Source organism: Stigmatopora argus, chromosome 16, assembly GCF_051989625.1.
Source record: "Stigmatopora argus isolate UIUO_Sarg chromosome 16, RoL_Sarg_1.0, whole genome shotgun sequence".
Lineage (NCBI taxonomy): Eukaryota > Metazoa > Chordata > Actinopteri > Syngnathiformes > Syngnathidae > Stigmatopora > Stigmatopora argus.
The window spans coordinates 154,947-178,494 of record NC_135402.1 but is presented as its reverse complement, the minus strand read 5'-3'; the positions used below and the strand labels follow the sequence as shown (position 1 = coordinate 178,494).

Here is a 23,548-nt window from a genome sequence, read left to right as displayed (position 1 = left end):
TTGGTGATAAGGCCCCGCCCACCGCGTGGTTTTCTTTACCCTGCAGATGGTTTTTGCATTTCGTGCTGCAGTGGTTGGATGAAAATGAGGACGTCTCCATGGAATTCATGCACGGAGCCCTGGAGAGAGACAAAAAAGATGGGGTAAGACGGGCGAAAACAACAGCATCCCAAAAAAAGCTCCTCTTAAGCGCAACACTCCGCCGTCGCAGTTCCAGCAAACGTCGGAGCACGCCCTTTTCTCTTGCTCGGTGGTGGACGTATTCACCCAGCTCAACCAAAGCTTTGAGATCGTCAAGAAATTAGAATGTCCCGACCCCGAGGTCATGGCAAAGTACAGTCGCCGCTTCTCTAAGGTAAGCCCTGGAAACCAAAGGAAGTTTTTTTTTTTAAACCGCATGGAAATACTTAAGCCTATCTCCTCGGTCCCAGTCGTGCCAATTTTGTCAGGAATTTGATTTTATTTTTCCTCTGTCGTTTGGTGTCCTTGGGGTTCCAATGCCAATAGTGGGGAAAGAAATTGTGGCCGTATTTTTCTGTCATTTTCAGACAATAAGTGACTATACTCTTCATCTGTCATCTTCTTTTGCTAAAAGTGAATTCCCTGCCTTTCTTTTCAGACTATCGCTAAAGTTCTGTTGAAGTACAGTGCCATTCTTAACAAGAGTTTCCCTTCGTACGTTGACAAGGAGAAGATTGTAAGTGGGCTGAATGGGCTAAAAAGCATTGAATTTTGAATTTACATTTTTTGCCATCTGACTTTGTCCCTGTGTCTGGCATGACGACGACACGCAGCCCTGCGTCCTCATGAATAATGTGCAGCAATTACGAATCCTGCTGGAGAAGATGTTCGAGTGCATGGGTGCCAAACAGGTAAGCTCCAACTCACACACTCACTCACTCACTCACTCACTCACTCACTCACTCACTCACTCACTCACTCACTCACTCACTCACTCACTCACTCACTCACTCACTCACTCACTCACTCACTCACTCACTCACTCACTCACTCACTCACTCACTCACTCACTCACTCACTCACTCACTCACTCACTCACTCACTCACTCACTCACTCACTCACTCACTCACTCACTCACTCACTCACTCACTCACTCACTCACTCACTCACTCACTCACTCACTCACTCACTCACTCACTCACTCACTCACTCACTCACTCACTCACTCACTCACTCACTCACTCACTCACTCACTCACTCACTCACTCACTCACTCACTCACTCACTCACTCACTCACTCACTCACTCACTCACTCACTCACTCACTCACTCACTCACTCACTCACTCACTCACTCACTCACTCACTCACTCACTCACTCACTCACTCACTCACTCACTCACTCACTCACTCACTCACTCACTCACTCACTCACTCACTCACTCACTCACTCACTCACTCACTCACTCACTCACTCACTCACTCACTCACTCACTCACTCACTCACTCACTCACTCACTCACTCACTCACTCACTCACTCACTCACTCACTCACTCACTCACTCACTCACTCACTCACTCACTCACTCACTCACTCACTCACTCACTCACTCACTCACTCACTCACTCACTCACTCACTCACTCACTCACTCACTCACTCACTCACTCACTCACTCACTCACTCACTCACTCACTCACTCACTCACTCACTCACTCACTCACTCACTCACTCACTCACTCACTCACTCACTCACTCACTCACTCACTCACTCACTCACTCACTCACTCACTCACTCACTCACTCACTCACTCACTCACTCACTCACTCACTCACTCACTCACTCACTCACTCACTCACTCACTCACTCACGGCTCTTACATTCATAATAACAAGTTCTTTTTTGCAAGAGCTGCCATGTTTCAGTAATCTGTAGTTTGCTAGCAAAATCGCGTGACATTTACAGTAGGTCTTGCTTTTCAGACTTTTCAATATATTCTGAATTGTTGTTTTGAGTTTCTTCCAAGAACTCATGGTGTTGTTTTTGTCGTAGCCGCCGCCGCCGCCGTCCTCCTCTAGTGCAACGTTAAAACGATTGCATGTGTGCATTGAATTCAGTTCAAGCACCAGTTTAAGCCATGCTGCTTTTGGGCATCAGACTAAAGCCGTGTTTTTTGTTTGTTTGTTTGTTTGATTTTTTTTATTTTTATTTTTTTATTTACTGCCTCTCTTAGCTGGAGGAGAGTGAAGAGGAGGAAGAGGATGAGGAGGAAAGGGAAAAGGACAAAGTTCAGGTTGTGTTTTAGTGTAGCCCCCCCTCATTGATGCCAATGATTTCCAATCCCAATTGTGCCTGCCCCCAGCAAACCTAGTCCAAAAGTAAAGCCATTCATTTGGAATTCCAAATGGTGCGTAAAAGCCCTACGCTTTACAAATGGTTGTTAGCTGACAAAAGTCACCCGTCATTTACTTTCCCCAAAAAGTGCTCCGCTCATTTCCTCAGCCTTTGCTGATGTTTTGCTTTTCCTCATTGGTCTCATTTCCTTCCCTCCAATAGATTTTGCAATAGACCCACTAGGTGTCGCTATACTCTCATTTGATATGATCATTTTATTCCTACTATATACCTACGTATATATATCTACTACTAAAATATTGTCTAACCTTCCTGCTGTTTGAAGCTGGATACTTCAGGAGAGAAGGTAAGAAGCATGAAAATACATTTGTTTTCTTAGCCCCTCTTGCACACCTGTAGAACTTGCTAGGCCAAGAGCTATTTGGTTGACTTCTTTGCGGGGGAAATGGTGCCGAGGTCAAAAGTGGAAGCAAAGGTGGATGTTCTCCGTGTGACCTTTGCGCAGATGGACACCGAGGCCAGCGACCTGTTGAGCGACTTGCAGGTGAAGCTGAACGGCGTGCTGGACCAGCTCAGCGGCACATTTGGCAACAGGTACAAAGAAGTCTTTTCGCTAAACTGCAATGAAAAAAAAACGGGAGTCCACACCCTGGTTTACGCGCGCAATTCCGGCCGCTTCCAGTTTCCAGAGCCGCATCCACGAGTGCATGCGTCAGATGGCGTCTCTGCTTTGCCAAATCAAAGGCCCGCTCAACGGCAACGCCAAGAACCAGGTGGAGGCCGACTCGGATAACGTCCTACGGCCACTTATGGATTTCCTGGATGGCAAGTGAGTCCACCCACGCGCACGGGATTGTCTCATCGCGGAGCAGAAAGGGCGTGGAGCGTGCCGTACGACGGCCCCTCCAAACAAAGTGCGCTAGAGCAAAACATTCCGGGGGTGTCGCGTCGCAGGTTGACTCTGTTTGCGGCCATTTGCGAGAAGACCGTCCTGAAACGCGTGCTGAAGGAACTGTGGCGGATTGTCATGACCAACCTGGAGAAGACCATTGTCCTTCCTCAGGGCAACGACACCTTTGTGGGTTCCAACTCCATATCGGCTTTGTCGTGGCGTTTGACTCTGGGTGTTTTTGTCATGTTTTTTTCTTTTTTCTTTTTTTTCTGGCAGGGCGCGCAAATCCTCTCGGCCGCAAAAGACCTGGGTCAGCTTTCCAAACTCAAAGTAAGAGCGTTCTCCCGAGACGGCCGCTTCCCACACGGCGCCGGTCTGACCGGCGTCTTTGTGCAGGACCACATGGCAGGGGAGGCAAAGAGCCTGTCTCCGAGGCAATGTGCCGTCATGGAGGTGGCGCTGGACACCGTCAAGGTCAGACGAGGCCAAGTTTAGACCGTCCAAATGTGCATTTGTTGCCTGCGTTTGGAACGAGAAGCGACGGCCAAGGCCGGCCGGCCGGCCGGCACTTCCCACCACCACGAGAGGGCCTGAATGGTCTTTTTTTTGTCCCTCCCCCCCGCCTCGCAGCAATACTTCCATGCCGGAGGGAACGGTCTGAAGAAGGCCTTCCTGGAGAAGAGTCCCGAGATGTGTTCACTTCGCCACACCTTGTCCCTGTACACCCAGACCACGGACACCCTGATCAAAATGTTTGTGAGCACTCAGCACGCTCAAGGTACGCACGCCACCGCGTGGGGAATTTCCCCCTCTTATGAGCATGCGCTGCGTTTTCTTCTGCTTTTTCCTCAACTCTTTGTCTACACTTGACTGTGTGCGTTGACAAATTATTGCTCCCCTTTCTCTCTTTCTTTCTTTCTTTGTTTCTTTCTTTCTTTGTGCCTGCGCTGCCTACCTGCTAGTGCACAACGGGAAGGGTATAAGGTTAACGTCCAGTGAGAAAACAAAGCCAAACGTTGGTAGGTTCCATCGTATCGGAGTAGGTGACCTTTCCCGTCCCCTCGTCTCTCTGTCACCTTGTAAATTCTCGTCGTCGTGCGGGTAGACCACCGGTGCCGTCCGCGGATACTTTTGAATCTTTCATAAGAGATGATCTTTGTGTTTGGACAGGTTCCGCCGTGTCCAACCCCATCGGTGAGGTGTCCGTCCAAGTGGAACTCCACACTCATCCCAAAAGTGGGGAGCGTAAAGTTTCCGCCAAAGGTGGTGCGAGGGTCCGGCGGCGTTAGAAATCCGGGCAGGTCTGGGCGGCCTTTGCTCATTTCCTGGCTTGGTTTCCCCCGGCAGTGGTGGCGGCCAGCGATTTGAAATGGCAGACCGGCGGAATGTTCCGGCCCTTTGTGGAGCTCACCGTGATCGGCCCGCACCTGAGCGACAAGAAGCGCAAATTCCAGACCAAATCCAAGAACAACAGCTGGTCCCCCAAATTCAACGAGACCTTCCACTTGTGAGTAGCGCCTGGTTTGGTGTCCGGGGTGGGCGCTCTATCCAAATGGGGCGCCAAATCTGGTCCTCTCTCTCTCTCTCTCTCTGTCTCTCCGCAGCGTCCTGGGAAGCCAGGACGGTTTCGAGTGCTACGAGCTCCAAGTGTGCGTGAAGGACTACTGCTTTGGCCGAGCCGACCGCGTGGTGGGCTTGTCCGTCATCCAGTTAAGGGACATCGTGGAGAAGGGCAACTGCGCCTGTTGGTGCCCGCTGGCCCAGTGCGTCCACATGGACGACACCGGCCTGACCGCCATGCGCATCTTGTCCCAGCGCGCCAACGACGACGTGGCCAAGGAGTTTGTACGCCTCAAGTCGGAAAGTAGATCGGCCGAAGAGGAAAGGTGAGGCGGGGGGCCGGCCGGCCGGCCAGCCGGGGAGTCCAAATACGACTGAACTATTTAGCCGCACTTTACCCAGATGGCGTTCACGCTGTCCCACGGGGCGGTTAGTCCCGCTTCCTCCTTCTTTTCAAACTCTGTACAAAACAACGTGAGCCGAAGATGTCACATGTAAACGCGTTCCGTTGACAAAACCCTCGTCCGACGTGGCCGCCAACTCTGGTGCCTTAGAGCCAAAGTCAGCTGTTTGAACGCTCCATTGTGTCCACGTCCACGGCGGCGAAAGAAAACCAACCGTCCAATTTGTCTGAAGCCGTCCGTTTCAAAGGTTCTATCGAATGCAGCTAAAAAAGAAACGTGCCTTCCTTTCTAGGCCGTCTGAGGTTTTTCCACAGCGGATCCGCCCAATGTCACCATAATACTAATGACGACATGTTGACATTCCACGGCCGAGGCCGGAAGTGCATTTTATTTCTATTTATTTTTAAAGCGTTATTTATTTATTTCTGGGGTCCCTGGAGGAATTTGCACAGTGCTTGCTGCTGAAGGGTGGTTGTTGTTGTTGTTGTTGTTGTTGTTGTTGTTGTTGTTGTTGTTGCAAGTTGGACATCTTCACCACGACCATCCACTTGGGTCTTTGCGATGAAAAGCCCTCCTTTCATTTCCGTGCAATTCATGGGAATCACTTGGTACGCCTTCATCTCTCGGAAAGCTTTTCCTTTTCTTTTAAACCTCAGCAGCAAACCTTTGATATGTCACGTGTTTACTTACCCAGGGTTTACATGTAGGTGGGTGCCAAATTAGAGGCGGAGCGTGTCAGCGATCAATGCAAGAGCTCAATTTGGAAGAAAGTCTTTGACTGACCCTGTCCACTCTTTTCAAAAGGCATGGAATGAAGGAAAAATGTTTGGAAAGCTTGCAGACTTCCCAAACTGTGAAGAATCTGTGTCTTTGTCACCTGACCTGTTTTTTTAATGCTCATTTCAGTTGCCTTACTGTGGTTCAATTTTGTTTTTCAAACCCTGACTAGGTGGTGTTCTGTTTAGTTTTCTACCTCTAAACCCGTTCTTGTATTCCAAGTGCTAGTCCTTTTTTTGACTTTTTATCTTTTGTGCTTTCTACCAATGTTCATGTAGACGTGTGAGAATCTCAATGATGGCGCGCTTGTCTTTTTAACAGATGATAACTATCAGAGATTAAAGCTGTAAAATGTGCCATTTTATCAATCCCTCCCTGTGTTAGGTTTTACAACGTGACTGCAAGATTGAACATGTGCTTCAGTATATCTTTGTGTACTGTACATGTTGTCATCTAATCATTCCATCGACTTTTCTATAAAGTATCGGATGGTAACAAGGTGTCCCTCTGTGTCGATCGATCCGTGGTACAGGATGCTTTTTCCGCACGTAGTGTGTGTGGCAGAATGCCCTCTCCGTCCGCTTTCTTTCCCCCGGCCCGAAGGCAGGCGGCTTTCAAAAAGAAGGATCAGTGAGTCATCCCATTTACGGCCCGTGCCGTATCACCGTCCGGGTGCAAAGATTCCTTGGTGGCTTACTCCAGCTCTACACGAGGAGCTGGACTGAGATGCCTACCTGCTCCCTGTTTTTGAACAACAAGAAAAAACCTCAGGTGAGGACGCCAGCACCACCGACTCCTCCATTTGGCGTCTTTTGGTGACCCGACGAGGCAGTGAGTTTGCGCTCTTCCTTATTCTTATCACTATTATTGTTGTCTTTCTTTTTACATATTTGACGTGTATTTTGGACGTGGTGTGCTTTCACCTCGGCAAGAAATCTAACCTGAAACAAAAGTTGTCCAAAAGGTCCCCTCTCTTTTTGTCATGTCAAAAAAAAAAAAAAGTCAACTCAAAGGCAACCCAAGATTAAGATTTTCAATGGGCAAGCCATTCATTCAAGTATCCTAACCCTAAAAAATGTTCCTCCACGTATAGAGATAAGCAGGGCCGAGATGGGATGTCTAGTGTCCTACGTGGGTCAGTTGTGCGAGCCGGAAAAAAAGCAAGGTGAGTTCCCGTCCCTGTTCTTGACATGTCATACACCGTGTCAAGTTTGTAGGCCAAAGTATTGCCTTGACGAGCAGAGACGGAGAGACGCTTCCGAGCCAACGACCGAGCTTTCAACCTTTCCCGCCGCTATGCCGTAAGTGTGGTGTACGCCGTTGGACGTACACCGTACGATGTACGCCAGGTCGGCGGGCGACCTGACGGCCAATTGTCGCTCGTGCTTTCTTCAGAACAACGCCATCAAGACCTCGAAATACAACTTGTTGACCTTTCTGCCTCTGAACCTTTTTGAGCAGTTCACCAGGCTGGCCAACTGCTTCTTCCTCTTCCTCTTTATCCTTCAGGTACGTACGTACGTACGTACGTATCTCCCCGTGGGCTTGACTGCAGATGAGCTTGGTTCTCTCTTGCGACAGCTCATCCCGCAAATTTCCTCACTGGCCTGGTTCACCACGGCCGCACTGCTCATTTTGGTGCTCTCTATAACGGCGGTCAAAGACGCCGTGGATGACATCGTGAGTATACTTTGCTGCAATGCAACTTGACTATACTAGTCTTTTTTTTCTGCTAGTGCCTGCCTGCCTGCCTGCCTGCCCACTCTGCTTTTTCTTTCCTTCCTTTCGTGAGCAGAACAGACACAAAAGCGACAAGCAAGTCAATAACCGTGAAGTCGGCGTCCTCGTCGAAGGAGAGTAAGCGATTGGCTCTCCGTGACGATACTCCTTTTAGATGCCCCAATTCATCGATCGGGTTCGGTGACGTCGCTGCGTTCGTCTCCCCAGACTCAGGACTGAAAAATGGAAGGACGTTCAGGTTGGAGATGTCGTTAAACTGGAGGATAACCACTTTGTCACGGTGAGTCGCGCGAGCGACGTTGCCCCGGTACGAGCAAAGACGTGGCCGTGGCATTTTCTGCCCGCTTTCTACGTGCTCCAGGCAGACCTCCTGTTGCTCTCCAGCAGCGAGCCTCTCCACGTGGTGTACGTCCAGACGGCAGAATTGGACGGGTACGTCTTGGACGTGGAGCGGTGCAGGAGAATCGAGCGTGCCCGGGCGCTCTTCTCTTTGAAATAAGCATGGTTTGAAGACAAATGTGCACTATTTGGACCGTGTTTTGCCATCCTCCCCCAGTGAAACCAATCTGAAGGTGAAACAAGCCTTGACAGTCACCGGAGAGATGGGAGAGAGCACGGAAGCACTGGCCCGCTTCCATGGTGTCCGCACATTTGACTTCCTTGCCGTCCCCTTTTAATAAGCCACGCAGGCGCCCCAAGACAGCCCCGCTTTGTGTTTCAGGGGAAATCCAATGCGAGCCGCCCAACAATCGCCTGGATACTTTTAAAGGCTCGCTGACGCTAGACGGGCATAGGTATTCTTTGGACAACGACAGGGTGCTCTTACGCGGCTGCTCTCTGCGGAACACAGCCTGGTGCTTTGGACTGGTCATCTTTTGCGGTAATCCGCGTCCAATCCTTTTCTTTGAATTTCAAGCTTTGGCCTGACTCTGCTTGGAGATGGTTCACCTCCAGTTGAACTCCAACCTGAGGCTATGATTGACTTGGAGCTTGAGGAAGCTGGCTTTTTTTTTTTTTTTACTCGACTCAAGCCTAAATAACCCCCCGCCCGGGCCTCTCTCGGCAGGTCCGGACACCAAGCTGATGCGGAACGGCGGCAAGGCCACCTTTAAACGGACCAGCATCGATGGCCTGATGAACGTCTTGGTGCTCTGCGTGAGTTTCATTCGTCACAAAGCAAAAGTGCAATGGCGCAGTCCGCAAAAGGGCTGGGCAAAATCTCCGTACTCCTTTTTCCGAGTTTTTGCCTTTGGTCTGGAGGTCACCAAAAGGTCCCGGGTGGACGTGAGAAGAATTGCTTTTCCTGCGGCTTCTCCCGATAAAGCAATTCCCTTTTTACCCATTGGTCCGCCCATCAGATTTTTCTTTTCCTGCTGTGCCTGTGCTCGGTCCTGGCCCTCGGTCACGCCGCCTGGGAGAGCCGGGAGGGCGGGCCTTTCGCCGCCTTCCTCCCGCCGGAGCCCGACGTCGACGGCCCCCTCTCGTCCTTCCTCTGCTTCTGGTCCTACGTGATCCTCCTCAACACGGCGGTGCCCATGTCTCTCTTTGTCAGGTGAGTTGGCCAGGCGCCACCTGGCTTTGCCTGACTCTCTTTTCTTTGCAGCGTGGAGGCCATCCGTCTGGTCAATAGTTTCTACGTGGACTGGGACGGCCGGATGTATTGCCCCGAGAGCGACGGCGCCGCCCGGGCCAGGACCACGGCCCTGACCGAGGAGCTGGGTCAGGTCCAGTTCGTCTTCAGCGACAAAACGGGCACCCTGACGCAGAACGTCATGACGTTCAACAAGTGCTCGATTGGTGGCAAAGCTTACGGTGAGCAGACCATTCGAAGCTGCCACCTCAAAACCGAGGTGGCGGCTTTCACCCGTTTCTTTTTTTTTTTAGGGGAGATATTGGATTTTTCGGGACAGAGGATAGAAATGACAGAGGTGAGCTTTTTATCGCTGGGTAAAACTGCCCAGCAAATCCGTAATTGGCTTTTTTCCCCCCCGTAGAACACGCCGCGGGCGGACTTCTCGTGGAACCGGCTAGCCGATCCGGAGTTCATTTTCCACGACCCCGGTCTGGCCCAAAGTGTCCGCGAGGGCAACTCGGAGGCCCGGGCCTTTTTCCGTTCGTTGGCCCTCTGCCACACCGTCATGGCCGAGGAAAAGGCCGAGGGTGAGCCCGCTTTCCGGGCCGGGCCGGGCCACGCCGGGCCACGCCGTCGCTTGACCGTCCGCGCGTCTCGTGATCAGGGGAGCTGCGTTACCGGGCTCAGTCCCCCGACGAGGGCGCTCTGGTCACCGCCGCCCGAAACCTGGGATTTGTGTTCCGCTGGCGCACGCCGGGGAGCATGGCGGTGGACGAGCTGGGCCAGCCGCTGCTTTATCAACTTTTGGCCTTTTTGGACTTCAGCAACGTTCGCAAGCGCATGTCCGTCATTGGTGAGTTTGCCCCCCAAAAAATGGACCGGGGTTATTTTCGAGCAGGGTTGCCCATTCAAGTGGATCAGTTTTTCCCTGACCTTTTTTTGCGGCAAACTTTTTGCATTGAGAAAAAACAAATCTCAATCTGAAAATCTTTTCATTTAAAACTAACAGTATCATCTCTAATTTAACGTTCATCGTATTTTCATTTGAACCTTGTGCAATTTCAATCTGCTTATATATCATATGACATTGTATGACATTGCTGAGCTCTGTCAGTGGCCTGTGGAATGTCAACTCCTTGAAAAGTAGATCTTGGAGCCAAAAAGTTGGAACACCCCTGCAGAAAGTCATATGTGATACCTTTCCACAAAACTGCTGTCGTACAAGTGCAATCGGTGGATTGCACTCAGTTGCTGGTTGTTTCAGCACAAGGCCCAACCCCCGCTGGCTCAACTGTGTCACCTATGTCTGAGCTGTATAGCTTGCAAAACTAAAAGCTGCCTGGTGTAAACTGTCAAAGCCAGTTCAATACTTTTTTTGGACCTATTTCAAAGGTGAGCCATCAAAACGCAAACTTTTGACCATGGATGAGAGAGTGAGTGCCTTGAAGGAATTGAAACTTTGGACATATGAAGGAAAACGTAGCATCCCCTAAGACTAGGCATTTATTTAACAGGGCTGGGCAAACTAAAATAAGGGTAAAAGTGATTGTGGGGGTGCTTTGCTTTCAACCTCAAAAGAGGAAAGCTTTCCACAATATTAGTGTCCCACAAGTGCAATCAGTGGATTGGAGTCAGGTGCTTCTCTTGCCCAACCCCCGCTCCTTCAAGTTTGTCAGCTCAGTCGGTCGCTGTTGTGGATGACTTGAACAGAAAGCTGCTCCCTCCCTCCCACCCCACCCCACCCCACCCACAGCCGCCCAACCCCCGTTGATTCAACTTTGTAAGCTATGTCTGTGCCTAATGGGTTGGAAAACAAAAAGCAGCCAGTTCAAGACTTTTTTTGGAGTGCGAACTTTTGACCATTGATGAGTGAGTAAGCACCTTGAAGAAATTGAAGTATTGGACATATGAAGGAAAACGTAGCATCCCATGAGACTAGGCATTTATTTAACAGGGCTGGGCAAACTAAAATAAGGGTAAAAGTGATTGTGGGGGTGCTTTGGTTTCAACCTCAAAAGAAGAAACTTTCCGCAATACTAGTGTCCCACAAGTGCAATCAGTGGATTGCCGTCAGCTGCTTCTCTTGCCCAACCCCCGCTCCTTCAAGTTTGTCAGCTCAGTCGGTCGCTGCTGTGGATGACTTGAACTTGAACATAAAGCTGCTCCCTCCCTCCCCACCCACGTTGGCCCAACCCCCGTTGATTCAACTTTGTACGCTATGTCTGTGCCTGATGGGTTGGAAAACAAAAAGCAGCCAGTTCAAGACTTTTTTTGGAGTGCAAACTTTTGACCATTGATGAGTGAGTGAGCACCTTGAAGAAATTGAAGCATCGGACATATGAAGGAAGATGTAGCATCCCATAAGACTAGGCATTTATTTAACAGGGCTGGGCAAACTAAATAAAGGGCCAGAATGAATGTGGGGGTGCTTTGGTTTCAAACTCTAAAGAGAAAAGCTTTCCACAATACTAGTGTCCTACGAGTGCAATCAGTGGATTGGAGTCAGGTGCTTCCCACTGCACAACCCCCGCTCCTTCAACTTTGTCAGTCAGCTCAGTAGGTCGCTGGATGACTTGAACAGAAAGCTGCTCCCTCCCTCCCTCCCACCTCACCCACAGCCGCCCAAGCCCCGTTGATTCAACTTCGTCACCTATGTTTGTGCCCGATGGTTTGGAAAAGGAAAAGCTGCCTGGTATAAACAGTCAAGAGCCAGTTCAAGACTTTTTTGGACCTATTTCATACGTGGACCACCAAAGCACAAACTTTTGACCATGGATGAGCGAGTGAGCACCTTGAAGAAATTGAAGCATTGGGCATATGAAGGAAGACTTAGCATCCCATAAGACTAGGCATTTATTTAACAGGGCTGGGCAAACTAAATAAAGGGCCAGAGTGAGTGCTTTGGTTTCAACCTGGACAGAGCAAAGCTTTGCACAATACTAGTGTCCTACGAGTGCAATCAGTGGATTGCCGTCAGCTGCTGCTTGTTTCAGCACAAGGCCCAACCCCCGCTGGCTCAACTGTGTCTTTCGTCCGTCCGTGCTGGATGTTTTGGAAGAAAAAGCTGCAGCCGCTTTGCCCCACCACACCTCCCCCTAAGCCCCCCCGGTGTTCACTGTCGAAATCAGCTCTATGCTTTTTCGGACCCATTTAAATGTCAGCGATCTAAGTGCAGGTTTCAGACCCATTGAAGAGTGCCCCGATGAAATGAAAATGTATGAAGATAAGACTATGCGTTCATTTAACAGGGCTGGGGAAACTAAATGAAGCAAACAAAGGGCCACCGGCAGGGGGGTGGCTGCGGGCGGGGGTGCTTTGGTTCCGAGCTCTAAAGAGGAACGCTTTTCCCGAATTTGGTGTCCTACAAGTGCAATCTGTGGATGGTGGTCAGCCGCTTCTGGTTTGGGCACAACCCCCGTTGCTCCGACTCTGTCTGTGTCCACGGAACAAAAAGTGTCACCCGCAGGAACGCTTGGCCCCGTCCGTCCCTGAATTGTAACCGTGACAACAAAGTAGATGGCGGGAGGTTGGCTTATTGAAAAGTAGATCTTGGAGCAAAAAAAGTGTGATGGCCCCTGTTTCTAGCTTGCCGGAAATTGGACTTCCCGTAAGGCACGGCACGCTGGATTTGGTGTGACAAAGCCAACACCTTCACTCATTCTCCCCCTTCTCACTGGCGTTTCCAGTGCGTGGCCCCGACGGGAGATTGACTCTGTACTGCAAAGGGGCCGACAGCGCCATTTTCCCCAGGCTCCACTCCTCCTGCGACGCCCTGATGGCCGTCACCGCCCGACACCTCAATGTAAGCCGCCGGCCTTTTCTCTCTTCCGCTGTAGTTTTCAGATGAGGTCATTCTCCTTCTCCCCCTGCACTTCAGGAATACGCCCGCGACGGTCTCCGCACTTTGGTTTTAGCTTACAGAGACTTGGACGAGAGCGCCTTCGCCGAGTGGAGGCGGCGTCACCACCGGGCCAGCCTGGCCGTTAGCGGAAGAGACCGGGAACTGGACCAACTGTACGAGGAGATGGAGAAAGACATGCTGGTCGGTTCCTACCCCTTTTTTTTTTACGCCTTCGCTGGATTTGGTGGTTTTCCGGCTCCGTCGGAGGCACGAACCGACCGGGCGTCGTGGCGCCGTTTGCTTTAGCTCCTGGGAGCGACGGCCGTGGAAGACAAGCTGCAGGACGGGGTCCCGCAGACCGTCCGCCGACTGTCCGAAGCGGCCGTCAAAATCTGGGTGTTGACCGGGGACAAACGAGGTGGTCTCCGTCCTCCGGAGCGCATCTTTTTGCTCCCGATCCGCGAATTGACCTGGGCGGAATGACAGAGACGGCGGAGAACATCGGCTATTCCTGCGACCTGCTGCGAGAGCAAATGGACCAGATCTTTGTCGTTTCGGCAAATACGGCGGAAGGAGTTAAAGGGGAGCTTCGGTAAGTCTGTCGTCGCCGTCGTAGCCGGCCCCGACCACGCTCTTTGTTTTCAGCCGCGCGAGAATGGAAATGTGCCCGACGGCGGCGGAGGACGGCGTGGTGACCCGAGCTCGCGCCGGCCTCTTGTGGCTGCAGAAGACGGCAAGCGTCCGCCAGGATGAAGCTGACGGAGAGTACGGCCTGATCATCGAGGGACACAGCCTGGTAAGCCCGAGCAAAAATGGCCACGCCGAAAGCTCCGGCTAACGACTTTTCCGACGGTGTGCCCAGGCCTTTGCCTTGGGCAAAGATTTGGAGGTGGAACTGTTGAGGACGGCGTGTATGTGTCAAACGGTGATCTGCTGTCGGGTCACCCCGCTGCAAAAGGCTCAGGTGGTTCAGCTGGTCAAGAAGTACAAGCAGGCCGTGACTCTGGCCATCGGCGACGGGGCCAATGACGTCAGCATGATCAAGGGTAAACAAATGCGAGGCCGCCCAGGCGAGCGGGCGGACGCCTTCTAAAAATGGCCCTTCTCGTGGCTCGTCTGGCAGCCGCGCACATCGGCGTGGGCGTCAGCGGTCGGGAAGGGACGCAGGCCGTCCTGGCCAGCGACTTTTCCATCGCCCACTTCCGTCACCTGGAGCGCCTCCTGTTGGTGCACGGGCGCTGGTCCTACCTGCGCATGTGCAAGTTTCTCAACTATTTCTTTTACAAAAACTTCACCTTCACCCTGGTTCACGTGTGGTACGCCTTCTTCTGCGGCTTTTCGGCGCAGGTGAGGAACGGGAAAGACGTCTGATGTGCGTCCAATCCAATCCCTTGACTTATTGATTTTTCTTTCATTGGCAGACCGTGTACGACCAGTGGTTCGTCAGCATGTACAACGTGGCGTACACGGTGCTCCCCGTCGTCGGCGTGGCTCTCTTTGATCGGGTAAGCGCCGGCGGCTCTCGGGTATTTGGCCCGGCGCGCCGAACCCAAGTTGGCGTTTCCGTAGGACGTGAACGAGCGCTGGAGTCTGGGCTATCCCGGGCTCTATTCTCCGGGGCCCTTGAACCTTTACTTCAATAAGAAGACCATGGCGTGCTGCCTGATGCGCAGTTGCTACGCTTCCCTCGTCGTCTTCTTGGTGCCTTGGGCGGCCATGCGGGACGCCGTGGGAGATGGGGGCAAAGATGTTGCCCATTACCAGTCCTTTGCTCTGGTGGTGCAGACTTGTCTCCTCCTCGTAGTCAACATCCAGGTGAGCCGGTGAGAATCGGCACACTGCTGCTCTTTCAGCTCCGCACGAGGCACCCGTTGGGGAAAGGAGCCTTTGCACTGGCTGGCTGGCGGGCGGCGGAGGGAAGGAGCGGGCAGGTGTTCCATCCGTCTGACCGGATGTTGTTCTTGTTTTGCAATCTTTCAGCTCTGCCTGGAGACAAATTACTGGACAGCTGTCAACCTGTCCTTCATGGGCAGCAGCCTGGTCTTCTACTTTGCCACCACGTTCGCCATGCATAGCGACGACACCTTTTCCATCTTCACCTCCGTATTTCCCTTCGTCGGTGAGTCACCCGCCCGAAGCACAAAGCTTCCTCCTTTGCGTTTTGCCTTTGAAAGTGCCGCCGCGTTGTCCAGATGAAAGCCGCCGGCTCTGTTTTGGGTCTGCAGGTACGGCCAGGAACTCTTTGAGCCAGCCTCGTGTTTGGCTGACCATCTTCTTAACGTGCCTCCTCTGCGCGCTTCCGCCCATGGCTTTTGGTCTGGCCAGCGTCCAGCTTTGGCCCAGCGTCAATGACAAGGTACGCCACTTTATTTATGAAGCGCTTCAAAACAAAGGAAGTCTTCTATGTGACGTGCGTGGATAAAAGCCAAACCTTTTTCAAAAAGGGCTTTAACCCTAAAATGCGACCAAATGGCGTCTTCCAATTTTAAGGCGCCACTATTATTGGCAGGTGAGACGTGAGGCGCGCCGACGTCCGACGCCGGGTCCCGCCCCCCGTCGTCCGCTCGCCGGAAAGTCGGGCGCTCGCCGCTCGAGCTACGCCTTCTCTCATAGCCGGGGCTACGGTCGTCTGCTCACGTCGCCCAGATTCTCGTGGAAAGTTCCTCTCCGGGGCGGGAGCGCCTCCTTCCAGCCCAGGGACTCTCCCGCGGACCGGGACCGGGACCGGGATCGGGACCGGGATCGGGACCGGGCGGAGGTCTACCGCGCAATAGAATAAGCTGAGGAAGACGTACGCGGAGGAAGCACGGCGCTTTTGCCCTCTTGCTGACGGCTACTGGAGCAAACGGCCCGGATCACCAGCGTTCCTTTCCTCCCGTGTCAAAAACAATCAATGTGTTTGAATGTCATTCAGCTCCTCGACAGCGCACGCCATTCCGTGTGTTGTTCTTGCGTGCGACGAGAGATGATCAGGAGGAACTGGGCCAGATCATTTCTCTCCATTTTTCTGAAAAATGATCTCTCCACTTATGGACGCATAGAAAGGCAGAAAGTACAATAAAGCGGCGTAGCCCTCTAGCGGTACAAAAAAGTCATTGCTTTCCTACAAATAAGTCACCTACATCCAGTCAATTGGAAAAGAGCATAAACTACTAATTGATGTAGTAGCATAATAGTACTACTTGGTTTTGCTCCCCGCTTGTCTTGAAATGAACATCATCCATCCATGTCATTCAATCTTCTAAACATTTCTCCAACTCGAGGTGAATGGTTTCCCGCATTCCGGCCCGGTCAGCCATTTTGGAGCGGCGCCAAATGACCGAAAGGCTTCCAAAAGGTGCTGCAGTTTACCCGTTCGATAATTTGAGGGTGTGATTGGTGGAGACAAAGGCGTCTTTTCTGCCGAGATCAACTATGTCCTCTTGCTCGCTCGCTCGCTCTCCCTCCCTCTCTACCGTTGTTTTATTGCCCATCCGCCCGCCGCCAGCGTGCAGGTCCAAAGATCACTCAAATGTTTACCCGAGCGCTTCGCAGGAAGGAAGGATCGCCTTGCTTTAGTCCCGAACCAGAGACCGCCGGAACCAGAGGCCGCTCCATCCTTCCAGGTCTCGTCTCGTCTGTGTCCGCCGGCCTTGACGGAGCCACCTCCGTCTCCGTCCCGCTTGGAAAGTCCGGAGTGAGCGCGAGCCGGGCTTTGTCGTCCGGGGAAGTCTTTCTTTCCTCCGGTCATGTCGTCGTAACGGCGGGAGACCCCCTCGTCGCGTTTTCAAGGTACGTCCCGTCGCTTCATTTCTTTGGCAAAGCGGGAAGAGAAAGACATTGCCGTCCGCCGGTCAACATTTCAAAAGGAAAGGCCCGCGGGAGCCGCGTTTCGATGGCCGCTCTAGATTTGACTCGAGTACAAAGGGTGGAGTAGGGAGTGGCTGCCGCGGGAAAGCTTTCCAGTTCAAGTTCGACGTTGAAAAAAAAATGGACTTCATTTTCTTATCAGTGGAAAGCCAGCCGCCCTGGCCTGACTTGTTGTCCGCTTGCCCGTGTTTGGCAACAAGATGTCCGTCTCTTCTGACTGAGCTTATTTTCCTCTCCAGCCATACAATATGACAAACCGGGACTGAAATGGGATCCACCGAGTCCTGCTTTGGCCGGCCGCAAAAGAAAGGTAAGTATTGCCGTAGCGCCTCTGTCACGGAGCCAACGCTTTGCCCCATTTTGCTTTTTGAGGGTGCCCTGACCCTGTTTCCGCAGCAGAGGAGGAGCGGCTCTTGCGTGCCCACGACCGAAATTTCAACCTGTCTTACCACTACGCCGTGAGTAGCCAGCCGAGCCTTTTTTTCCAAGGAGCGCGCCACGTGTCACTCATCTCTTGACTTCTTCCCTCTTCAGAATAATGCCATCAAAACGTCCAAATATAACATCTTCACCTTCCTGCCGCTTAATCTTTTTGAGCAGTTCAGGAGACTTGCCAACAGCTACTTCCTCTTCCTCTTTGTACTTCAGGTAGGCCAAAAATCCAAAGTGATGCCTTTTGTCCAAAATAGGCTGAATGTTTGAACGTGTGCTCGGGCGCAGCTCATCCCACAAATCGCCTCGCTCTCCTGGTTCACCACGGCCGTCCCTCTGGTGTTGGTGCTCTCCATCACGGCGATCAAAGATGCCTCGGACGACCTGGTGAGTGCGTGCGCGGCGCCGAAGTCCCACCGTCGACATGAGAAGGGCTCCGTGGTTGATGTTGTGGTGTCATTGAAATGAAACAGAACCGGCACAAATGCGACAGGCAAGTGAACAACCGCAAAGTCAGCGTCCTTCTCGACGGCACGTGAGTAAAGCGTTATAAACCCGTCGGTGTTGGCCGATCCGACCGCCGGGGCCAAATCCCATGGGGTCTTTTGGCCCGTGGCCCCGAGGCCAATCTCTGTGCTTGCTTTTGCCAGACTGCAAAATGAAAAGTGGATGAACGTTCAGGTCGGAGACGTCATTAAGTTGGAAAATAACCAGTTTGTCACCGTGAGTGCCCCCCGCCACGGCAAATGTAGTCGCCGTTGCTAGACGGCTCTGGCCGGCCGCCATGTTTGCCCTTCTTGGAACTTTCTTCCCAGGCCGACCTTCTCTTGCTCTCCAGCAGCGAACCCCTCAATCTGGTCTATGTAGAAACGGCAGAACTGGACGGGTGAGCGGCTCGCTGGTGGGCGGTGGGCGGGCGGCGTGGTGGCATTCCCTTCTTTTCCCCCACCCACGCTTCTTGTCGTGTCCTCAAGGGAAACCAACCTGAAGGTGAAACAAGCGCTGTCCGTGACCGGCGAGATGGGAGACCGCGTGGAGGCGCTGGCCAGCTTCGCCGGTGAGAAGTCCCCCTTTGAGAGGGACCCTCTCTCGAGAGGCTTCCCGTTGACCGGATGCCGCCACCTTCCTCAGGCCAAGTCCGATGCGAACCCCCGAATAACCGCCTGGACAAGTTTAAAGGGACGCTGGCCGTGGACGGGCAAACGTATTCGTTGGACAATGACAAAGTGCTCCTGCGCGGCTGCACTTTGAGAAACACCGAGTGGTGCTTTGGCCTGGTCATCTTCGGAGGTAAAGCCACACCAAAGTTGGAGCTTGTGGGGCGGCCCAGTTCGCTCCTCGAGAGCCCCTATCCGGTCTGTTTTCCATGTCTTTTATCCGGGTGCGGTAGAGGAGGGACCTCTGGGGAAACGGACTGGTTAGGTGCTCTCGAGGATCGGACTTGGCCACCCCTGTTCTGGCGCATTTGCTCCGGGCTTGCATCTCATTTGGCCCACGTCGGAGAAATTCAACACGGGGTCCTTCTTCCTACTTTTTGCAGGTCCGGACACCAAACTGATGCAGAACAGCGGAAAGACGACGTTCAAACGCACCAGCGTGGATCACCTCATGAATGTCTTGGTGCTTTGCGTGAGTTTCTTTTCACTCCCTTTTGCGCCCTTCATTTTCCCACGGGCGCTACGGCGGACGTCGAGCGATTCCGGTTCACGGCGGGGCGACCGCTTTTATCCTTCTTTGCTCGGAGCAGATCTTTGGCTTCCTGGCCTCCATGTGCTCCGTTCTGACCGTGGGCAACGCCATTTGGGAGACGCTGGAAGGATCGCCGTTTACGGCCTTTCTCCCCCGAGAAGCCGGCGTGGACGGCCCACTCTCCTCCTTCCTCTCCTTCTGGTCTTACGTCATCGTCCTCAACACCGTGGTGCCCATATCGCTCTACGTCAGGTAGGCTTCCGGTCCGGCCAAGTCGCCAGCGAAACGGGAAGCCTAACGTCGCCACGGCAGGCCGCGCCGCGCCGTGCCGCTTCTAACGTCGCCACGCCGTATTCCTCAGCGTGGAGATCATCCGCCTCGGGAACAGTTTCTACATCGACTGGGACAGGAAAATGTACTACCCCAAGAGGGACACGCCGGCTCAGGCCAGGACCACCACTCTGAACGAAGAGCTGGGCCAGATCAAGTACATCTTCAGCGACAAGACGGGCACGCTGACGCAAAACATCATGGCCTTTGACAAGTGTTCCATCAACGGCCAAAATTACGGTCAGTCCGTCACCCGAGCCACGGCCAAAAGCTCCCGTGCGCTATCGACTTGCGCCCTGATCTCCATTTTTCAGGGGAACTCTTGGACCCTTCGGGTCAGAGGCTGGAAATAACGGAGGTGAGTTGTACAAATATGGCCAAGCCCGGTCAGCCAACCCCTAGAGTTGGGAGCTCTCCTCTGGTAGCGCCAGTCCCATCCGACTTTGTTCCCCTTCTGCAGAAGACCCCCAGGGTGGACTTCTCCTGGAACCGGCTGGCCGATCCAAAGTTCCTTTTCCACGACGGCCGCTTGGCGGAAGCCGTCCGCCAAGGCGACCCGGAGGCTCGGGCTTTCTTCCGTTTGTTGGCTCTCTGTCACACGGTCATGCCCGAAGAGAAGCGAGAGGGTGAGGTGTTTGGAAAGGAGGCCCGGCCGGCGCCGCCGTCTGACCGCCGTCTGACCGCCGTCTGACCGCCCCCGCCGCTGGACCCCAGGGGAACTTCACTACCAGGCTCAGTCCCCCGACGAAGGCGCCCTAGTCACCGCCGCCAGAAACTTTGGATTCGTCTTCCGTTCGCGCACGCCTGAGAGCGTCACGCTGGTGGAGATGGGCCAGGAGGTGGTCTACCAACTCTTGGCCGTTTTGGACTTCAACAACGTGCGCAAGAGGATGTCCGTCTTAGGTGAGACGATGCCGCCCTTTCTTATCGGGCGGAGGCTACGGGCAATGTCCTCCGTCCGGGTTTACTCATTAAGCGCAGAAAGGAGGACTCCCTCGCCTGCGACGCAGAGAGTTTTTCTTTTCTTTTAGTCCACGCCTCCATTATGGCCCCCAGTCGGACGGGAGCGGAAGAAAGCGGGGAGATTCCCGCTTTGCCTTTGAATTTGTTCATCCTTCTGCTGTGATTTCCAGTGCGGAACCCCCAAGGCCAGTTGACCTTGTACTGCAAAGGAGCCGACACCATCGTCTACGAGAGGCTCCACATCAGCTGCCGCAAACTCATGGGTGTCACCACCGGACATCTCAACGTGCGTGCGTGCGTGCGTGCGTCCGTGCCGCGCCTTCCCCCGTGGGAAAGCCGGCCCCCGGATAACGGTGGATCCGCGCTTCAGGAATACGCCGGCGACGGTCTTCGCACGTTGGTTCTGGCTTACAAGCACTTGGACGAGGGCCACGTCAAGGAGTGGATGGGACGTCACCACGAGGCCAGCACCGCCATGGATGCCAGGGAGGAGAAACTGGAGGAACTGTATGAAGAGATGGAAAAAGACATGTTGGTCGGTCATCCATGCTCCATTTTAAAGCCGGCACAGAGACCTCTTCTAAATAGTATTTGACAAAACATTCTTCCGTATACGACCGCTATCTTCACAGCTTCTCGGAGCGACCGCCGTCGAAGACAAGTTGCAAGATGGCGTCCCGCAGACCATTGAACAGCTGGCCAAAGCCAACATCAAAATCTGGGTGCTGACTGGAGATAAACAGGGTGCTTGTTCATTTTTGCATCCGTGACGTGAGCTGCACGTGCCCCCTTCACGTTTGGCGGGACCAAACCTTGACCCTCCCAAACCTCTTCTCCCTCCCAGAGACGGCGGAGAACATCGGCTATTCCTGCAACATGCTGCGAGAGGACATGAAGGACATTTTCGTGGTGTCGGCCAACACGGCCGACGGAGTCAAGGAGGAGCTGGTGTAAGCGGAGCGCAAAGACGGCTACTTTTAGCGCCCTCGCCCCGCTCGCTACTTTGATTGGCTTCTTTTCCGTCGCCGCTCCCAGCTCGGCTCGGAGGAAAATGTGTCCCGCGGCGGCGGAGGCGCCGACGGTGGCCAAAAGTCGCTCGGGCCTCTTGTGGCTTGGAACCACGCGAAGCGTGCCCGACGACCAAGCGGCGGACGGAGAATACGCCCTGGTTATCAACGGACACAGTCTGGTGAGGAAGAAAAGAGCTTCCTTTCCCGGCCGCCATTTGTTCGCCTGTTCCTGTTCCGACGCCCCGCCACCCCCCTTTTGTGCTCTGGCTCCTCCAGGCCTTCGCCCTGGAGAAGGCTTTGGAGTTGGAACTGTTGAGGACGGCGTGCCTGTGCCAAACGGTCATCTGCTGTCGGGTCACCCCGCTGCAAAAGGCCCAGGTGGTTCAGCTGGTCAAGAAGTACAAACAGGCCGTGACTCTGGCCATCGGCGACGGGGCCAACGACGTCAGCATGATCAAGGGTAGGCGAGGGTCCGGGTCCGGGTCCGGCCCCGGTCCGGCCCCGGTCCGGCCCCGGTCCGGCCCCGGTCCGGCCCCGGTCCGGCCCCGGTCCGGCCCCGGTCCGGCCCCGGTCCGGCAAACTCCCACGTTACTCTCTTTCCTCCCACAGCGGCTCACATCGGCGTGGGCATCAGCGGTCTGGAGGGCACGCAAGCCGTCTTGGCCAGCGACTTTGCCTTTGCCCAGTTCCGCTACCTGCAGCGCCTCCTGCTGGTGCACGGGCGCTGGTCCTACCTGCGCATGTGCAACTTTCTCAAGTACTTTTTTTACAAGAACTTCACCTTCACCTTGGTGCATTTCTGGTACGCCTTCTTCTGCGGCTTCTCGGCGCAGGTGAGGGGAGAGGCGCGGCGGCGGCGGCGGCGGCTATTGTAGCGGCCGTCAGCCAGGCCCTAACGGATGGATTGCCTTATCGTTCCGCAGACCGTGTACGACGAGTGGTTCATCACATTGTACAACCTGGTGTACACGGCTCTTCCCGTCCTGGGCCTGAGTCTTTTGGACCAGGTAGGCTACAACAGACGGCGGACCCCCCCCCACACGCCCGACTGAACGTTTCCTCTGGTTCCCTTTGGTCAGGACGTGGACGACCGCTGGAGCTTCCGCTGTCCGCAGCTGTACTCGCCGGGGCCTCGGAACCTTTACTTCAACAAGAAGGTGTTCGTCCGCTGCGTGCTCCACAGCTGCTACAGCTCCCTCGTCCTCTTCTTCATCCCGTGGGCGGCCACGCGCGACACGGTCAGAGACGACGGAAAAGACCTGGCCGATTACCAGTCCTTTGCGTTGCTGGCGCAGACCTGTTTGCTGGCGGTGGTCAGTCTCCAAGTGAGGAAGTCTCGCCTGGCCGTCCGGCTCCCCCGGCTTGAGCCCGGCTTGGCCCGGCCAACTGAGGGTTAGGATGCGCTTTGCCTTCCAGCTGTGTTTGGACACCCACTACTGGACGGCGCTCAACCAGTTCTTCGTGTGGGGCAGCCTGGCCGTCTACTTTGCCACCACCTTCACCATGTTCAGCAACGGCATGTTCCTCATCTTCACCTCGGCGTTCCCTTTCATCGGTAAGTCGGGAGGTGGAGAGGGCGTGAGGGATGGCCCCACCGTTCCGCGGTACGCCGGCTGACCTTTTCCCCTGGCAGGTACGGCCAGGAACTCGCTGAACCAGCCCAACGTGTGGCTGGTTGTCCTCTTGACCACGCTCCTCTGCGTCCTGCCGGTGGTGGCTTTGCGTTTCTTTCTCATTCAGCTTCGACCCACCGTCAACGACAAGGTGAGTCCATCCCGAGCGGATCCTAGGTGGCGTGTCGATCGGCCGACTGGGAAAAAAACCTCGGGGCGCCGGTGTCGCGCACCGAGTTATGGTGCAACCCCTCCACCCTCAAGGTGAGAAATAAGGTGCGCAAGGAGGCGTTACCGGCCCCCGCGGCCCAGCGCCGCCCGCCGGTCAGGCGAATCAGCACCAGGCGTTCGGGCTACGCCTTTTCCCACGCCCAAGGCTACGGAGAGCTGGTGACGTCCCGCAGGTTCCTGCTCAAGCGCCCCCTCAAGACTCGGCCTGCCCTTTTCCCGCAAACAGACTCTCCTCTGGCGAGTGACCTGCCGCAACACTACCGCGCCATCAAAGAGGGGTCGGAGCGGCAGGCCCAGCCGGAGACCCGCTAGTCGTCGTGGAAGACAA

General features: G+C 54.1%; 3 protein-coding genes across 3 annotated transcripts in view; all 3 read left to right on the top strand.

The window, feature by feature from the left end:
• The window catches only part of LOC144090516 (uncharacterized), a 33,399-nt gene extending 27,086 nt beyond the window's left edge, over positions 1-6,313 (top strand). Inside the window, exons 29-43 of the mRNA XM_077622046.1 lie at positions 47-143; positions 212-355; positions 620-697; positions 795-872; positions 2,195-2,254; positions 2,642-2,662; positions 2,822-2,910; positions 2,999-3,145; positions 3,271-3,394; positions 3,485-3,538; positions 3,605-3,682; positions 3,839-3,986; positions 4,379-4,471; positions 4,556-4,715; positions 4,813-6,313. Of these exons, the coding sequence (XP_077478172.1) occupies positions 47-143; positions 212-355; positions 620-697; positions 795-872; positions 2,195-2,254; positions 2,642-2,662; positions 2,822-2,910; positions 2,999-3,145; positions 3,271-3,394; positions 3,485-3,538; positions 3,605-3,682; positions 3,839-3,986; positions 4,379-4,471; positions 4,556-4,715; positions 4,813-5,098 (1,657 nt within the window). The 3' untranslated portion in view covers positions 5,099-6,313. The remainder of the gene's footprint in view (positions 1-46; positions 144-211; positions 356-619; positions 698-794; positions 873-2,194; positions 2,255-2,641; positions 2,663-2,821; positions 2,911-2,998; positions 3,146-3,270; positions 3,395-3,484; positions 3,539-3,604; positions 3,683-3,838; positions 3,987-4,378; positions 4,472-4,555; positions 4,716-4,812) is intronic.
• Positions 6,314-7,058: 745 nt separating this feature from the next.
• On the top strand, positions 7,059-16,435 carry LOC144091054 (phospholipid-transporting ATPase ID-like). The gene is made up of 27 exons (XM_077623064.1): positions 7,059-7,114; positions 7,192-7,250; positions 7,345-7,458; positions 7,531-7,629; positions 7,745-7,806; positions 7,897-7,969; positions 8,051-8,121; positions 8,246-8,328; positions 8,411-8,569; positions 8,756-8,844; positions 9,048-9,241; positions 9,293-9,501; positions 9,574-9,617; positions 9,684-9,849; positions 9,927-10,115; positions 12,949-13,064; positions 13,140-13,304; positions 13,410-13,521; positions 13,590-13,695; positions 13,749-13,899; positions 13,966-14,149; positions 14,227-14,450; positions 14,525-14,608; positions 14,673-14,918; positions 15,084-15,222; positions 15,329-15,459; positions 15,613-16,435. Exons 1-27 carry the CDS (start codon positions 7,060-7,062, stop codon positions 15,880-15,882), a joined length of 3,594 nt encoding a protein of 1,197 aa, XP_077479190.1. The 5' UTR covers position 7,059; the 3' UTR covers positions 15,883-16,435.
• A 198-nt stretch (positions 16,436-16,633) lies between these two features.
• LOC144091051 (phospholipid-transporting ATPase ID-like) lies at positions 16,634-23,548 on the top strand. The gene is made up of 28 exons (XM_077623056.1): positions 16,634-16,874; positions 17,192-17,262; positions 17,349-17,410; positions 17,487-17,600; positions 17,673-17,771; positions 17,858-17,919; positions 18,035-18,107; positions 18,200-18,270; positions 18,359-18,441; positions 18,516-18,674; positions 18,925-19,013; positions 19,132-19,325; positions 19,435-19,643; positions 19,718-19,761; positions 19,864-20,029; positions 20,118-20,306; positions 20,537-20,652; positions 20,737-20,901; positions 20,999-21,110; positions 21,211-21,316; positions 21,402-21,555; positions 21,653-21,836; positions 21,986-22,209; positions 22,300-22,383; positions 22,456-22,701; positions 22,793-22,931; positions 23,010-23,140; positions 23,254-23,548. Exons 2-28 carry the CDS (start codon positions 17,220-17,222, stop codon positions 23,530-23,532), a joined length of 3,597 nt encoding a protein of 1,198 aa, XP_077479182.1. The 5' UTR covers positions 16,634-16,874; positions 17,192-17,219; the 3' UTR covers positions 23,533-23,548.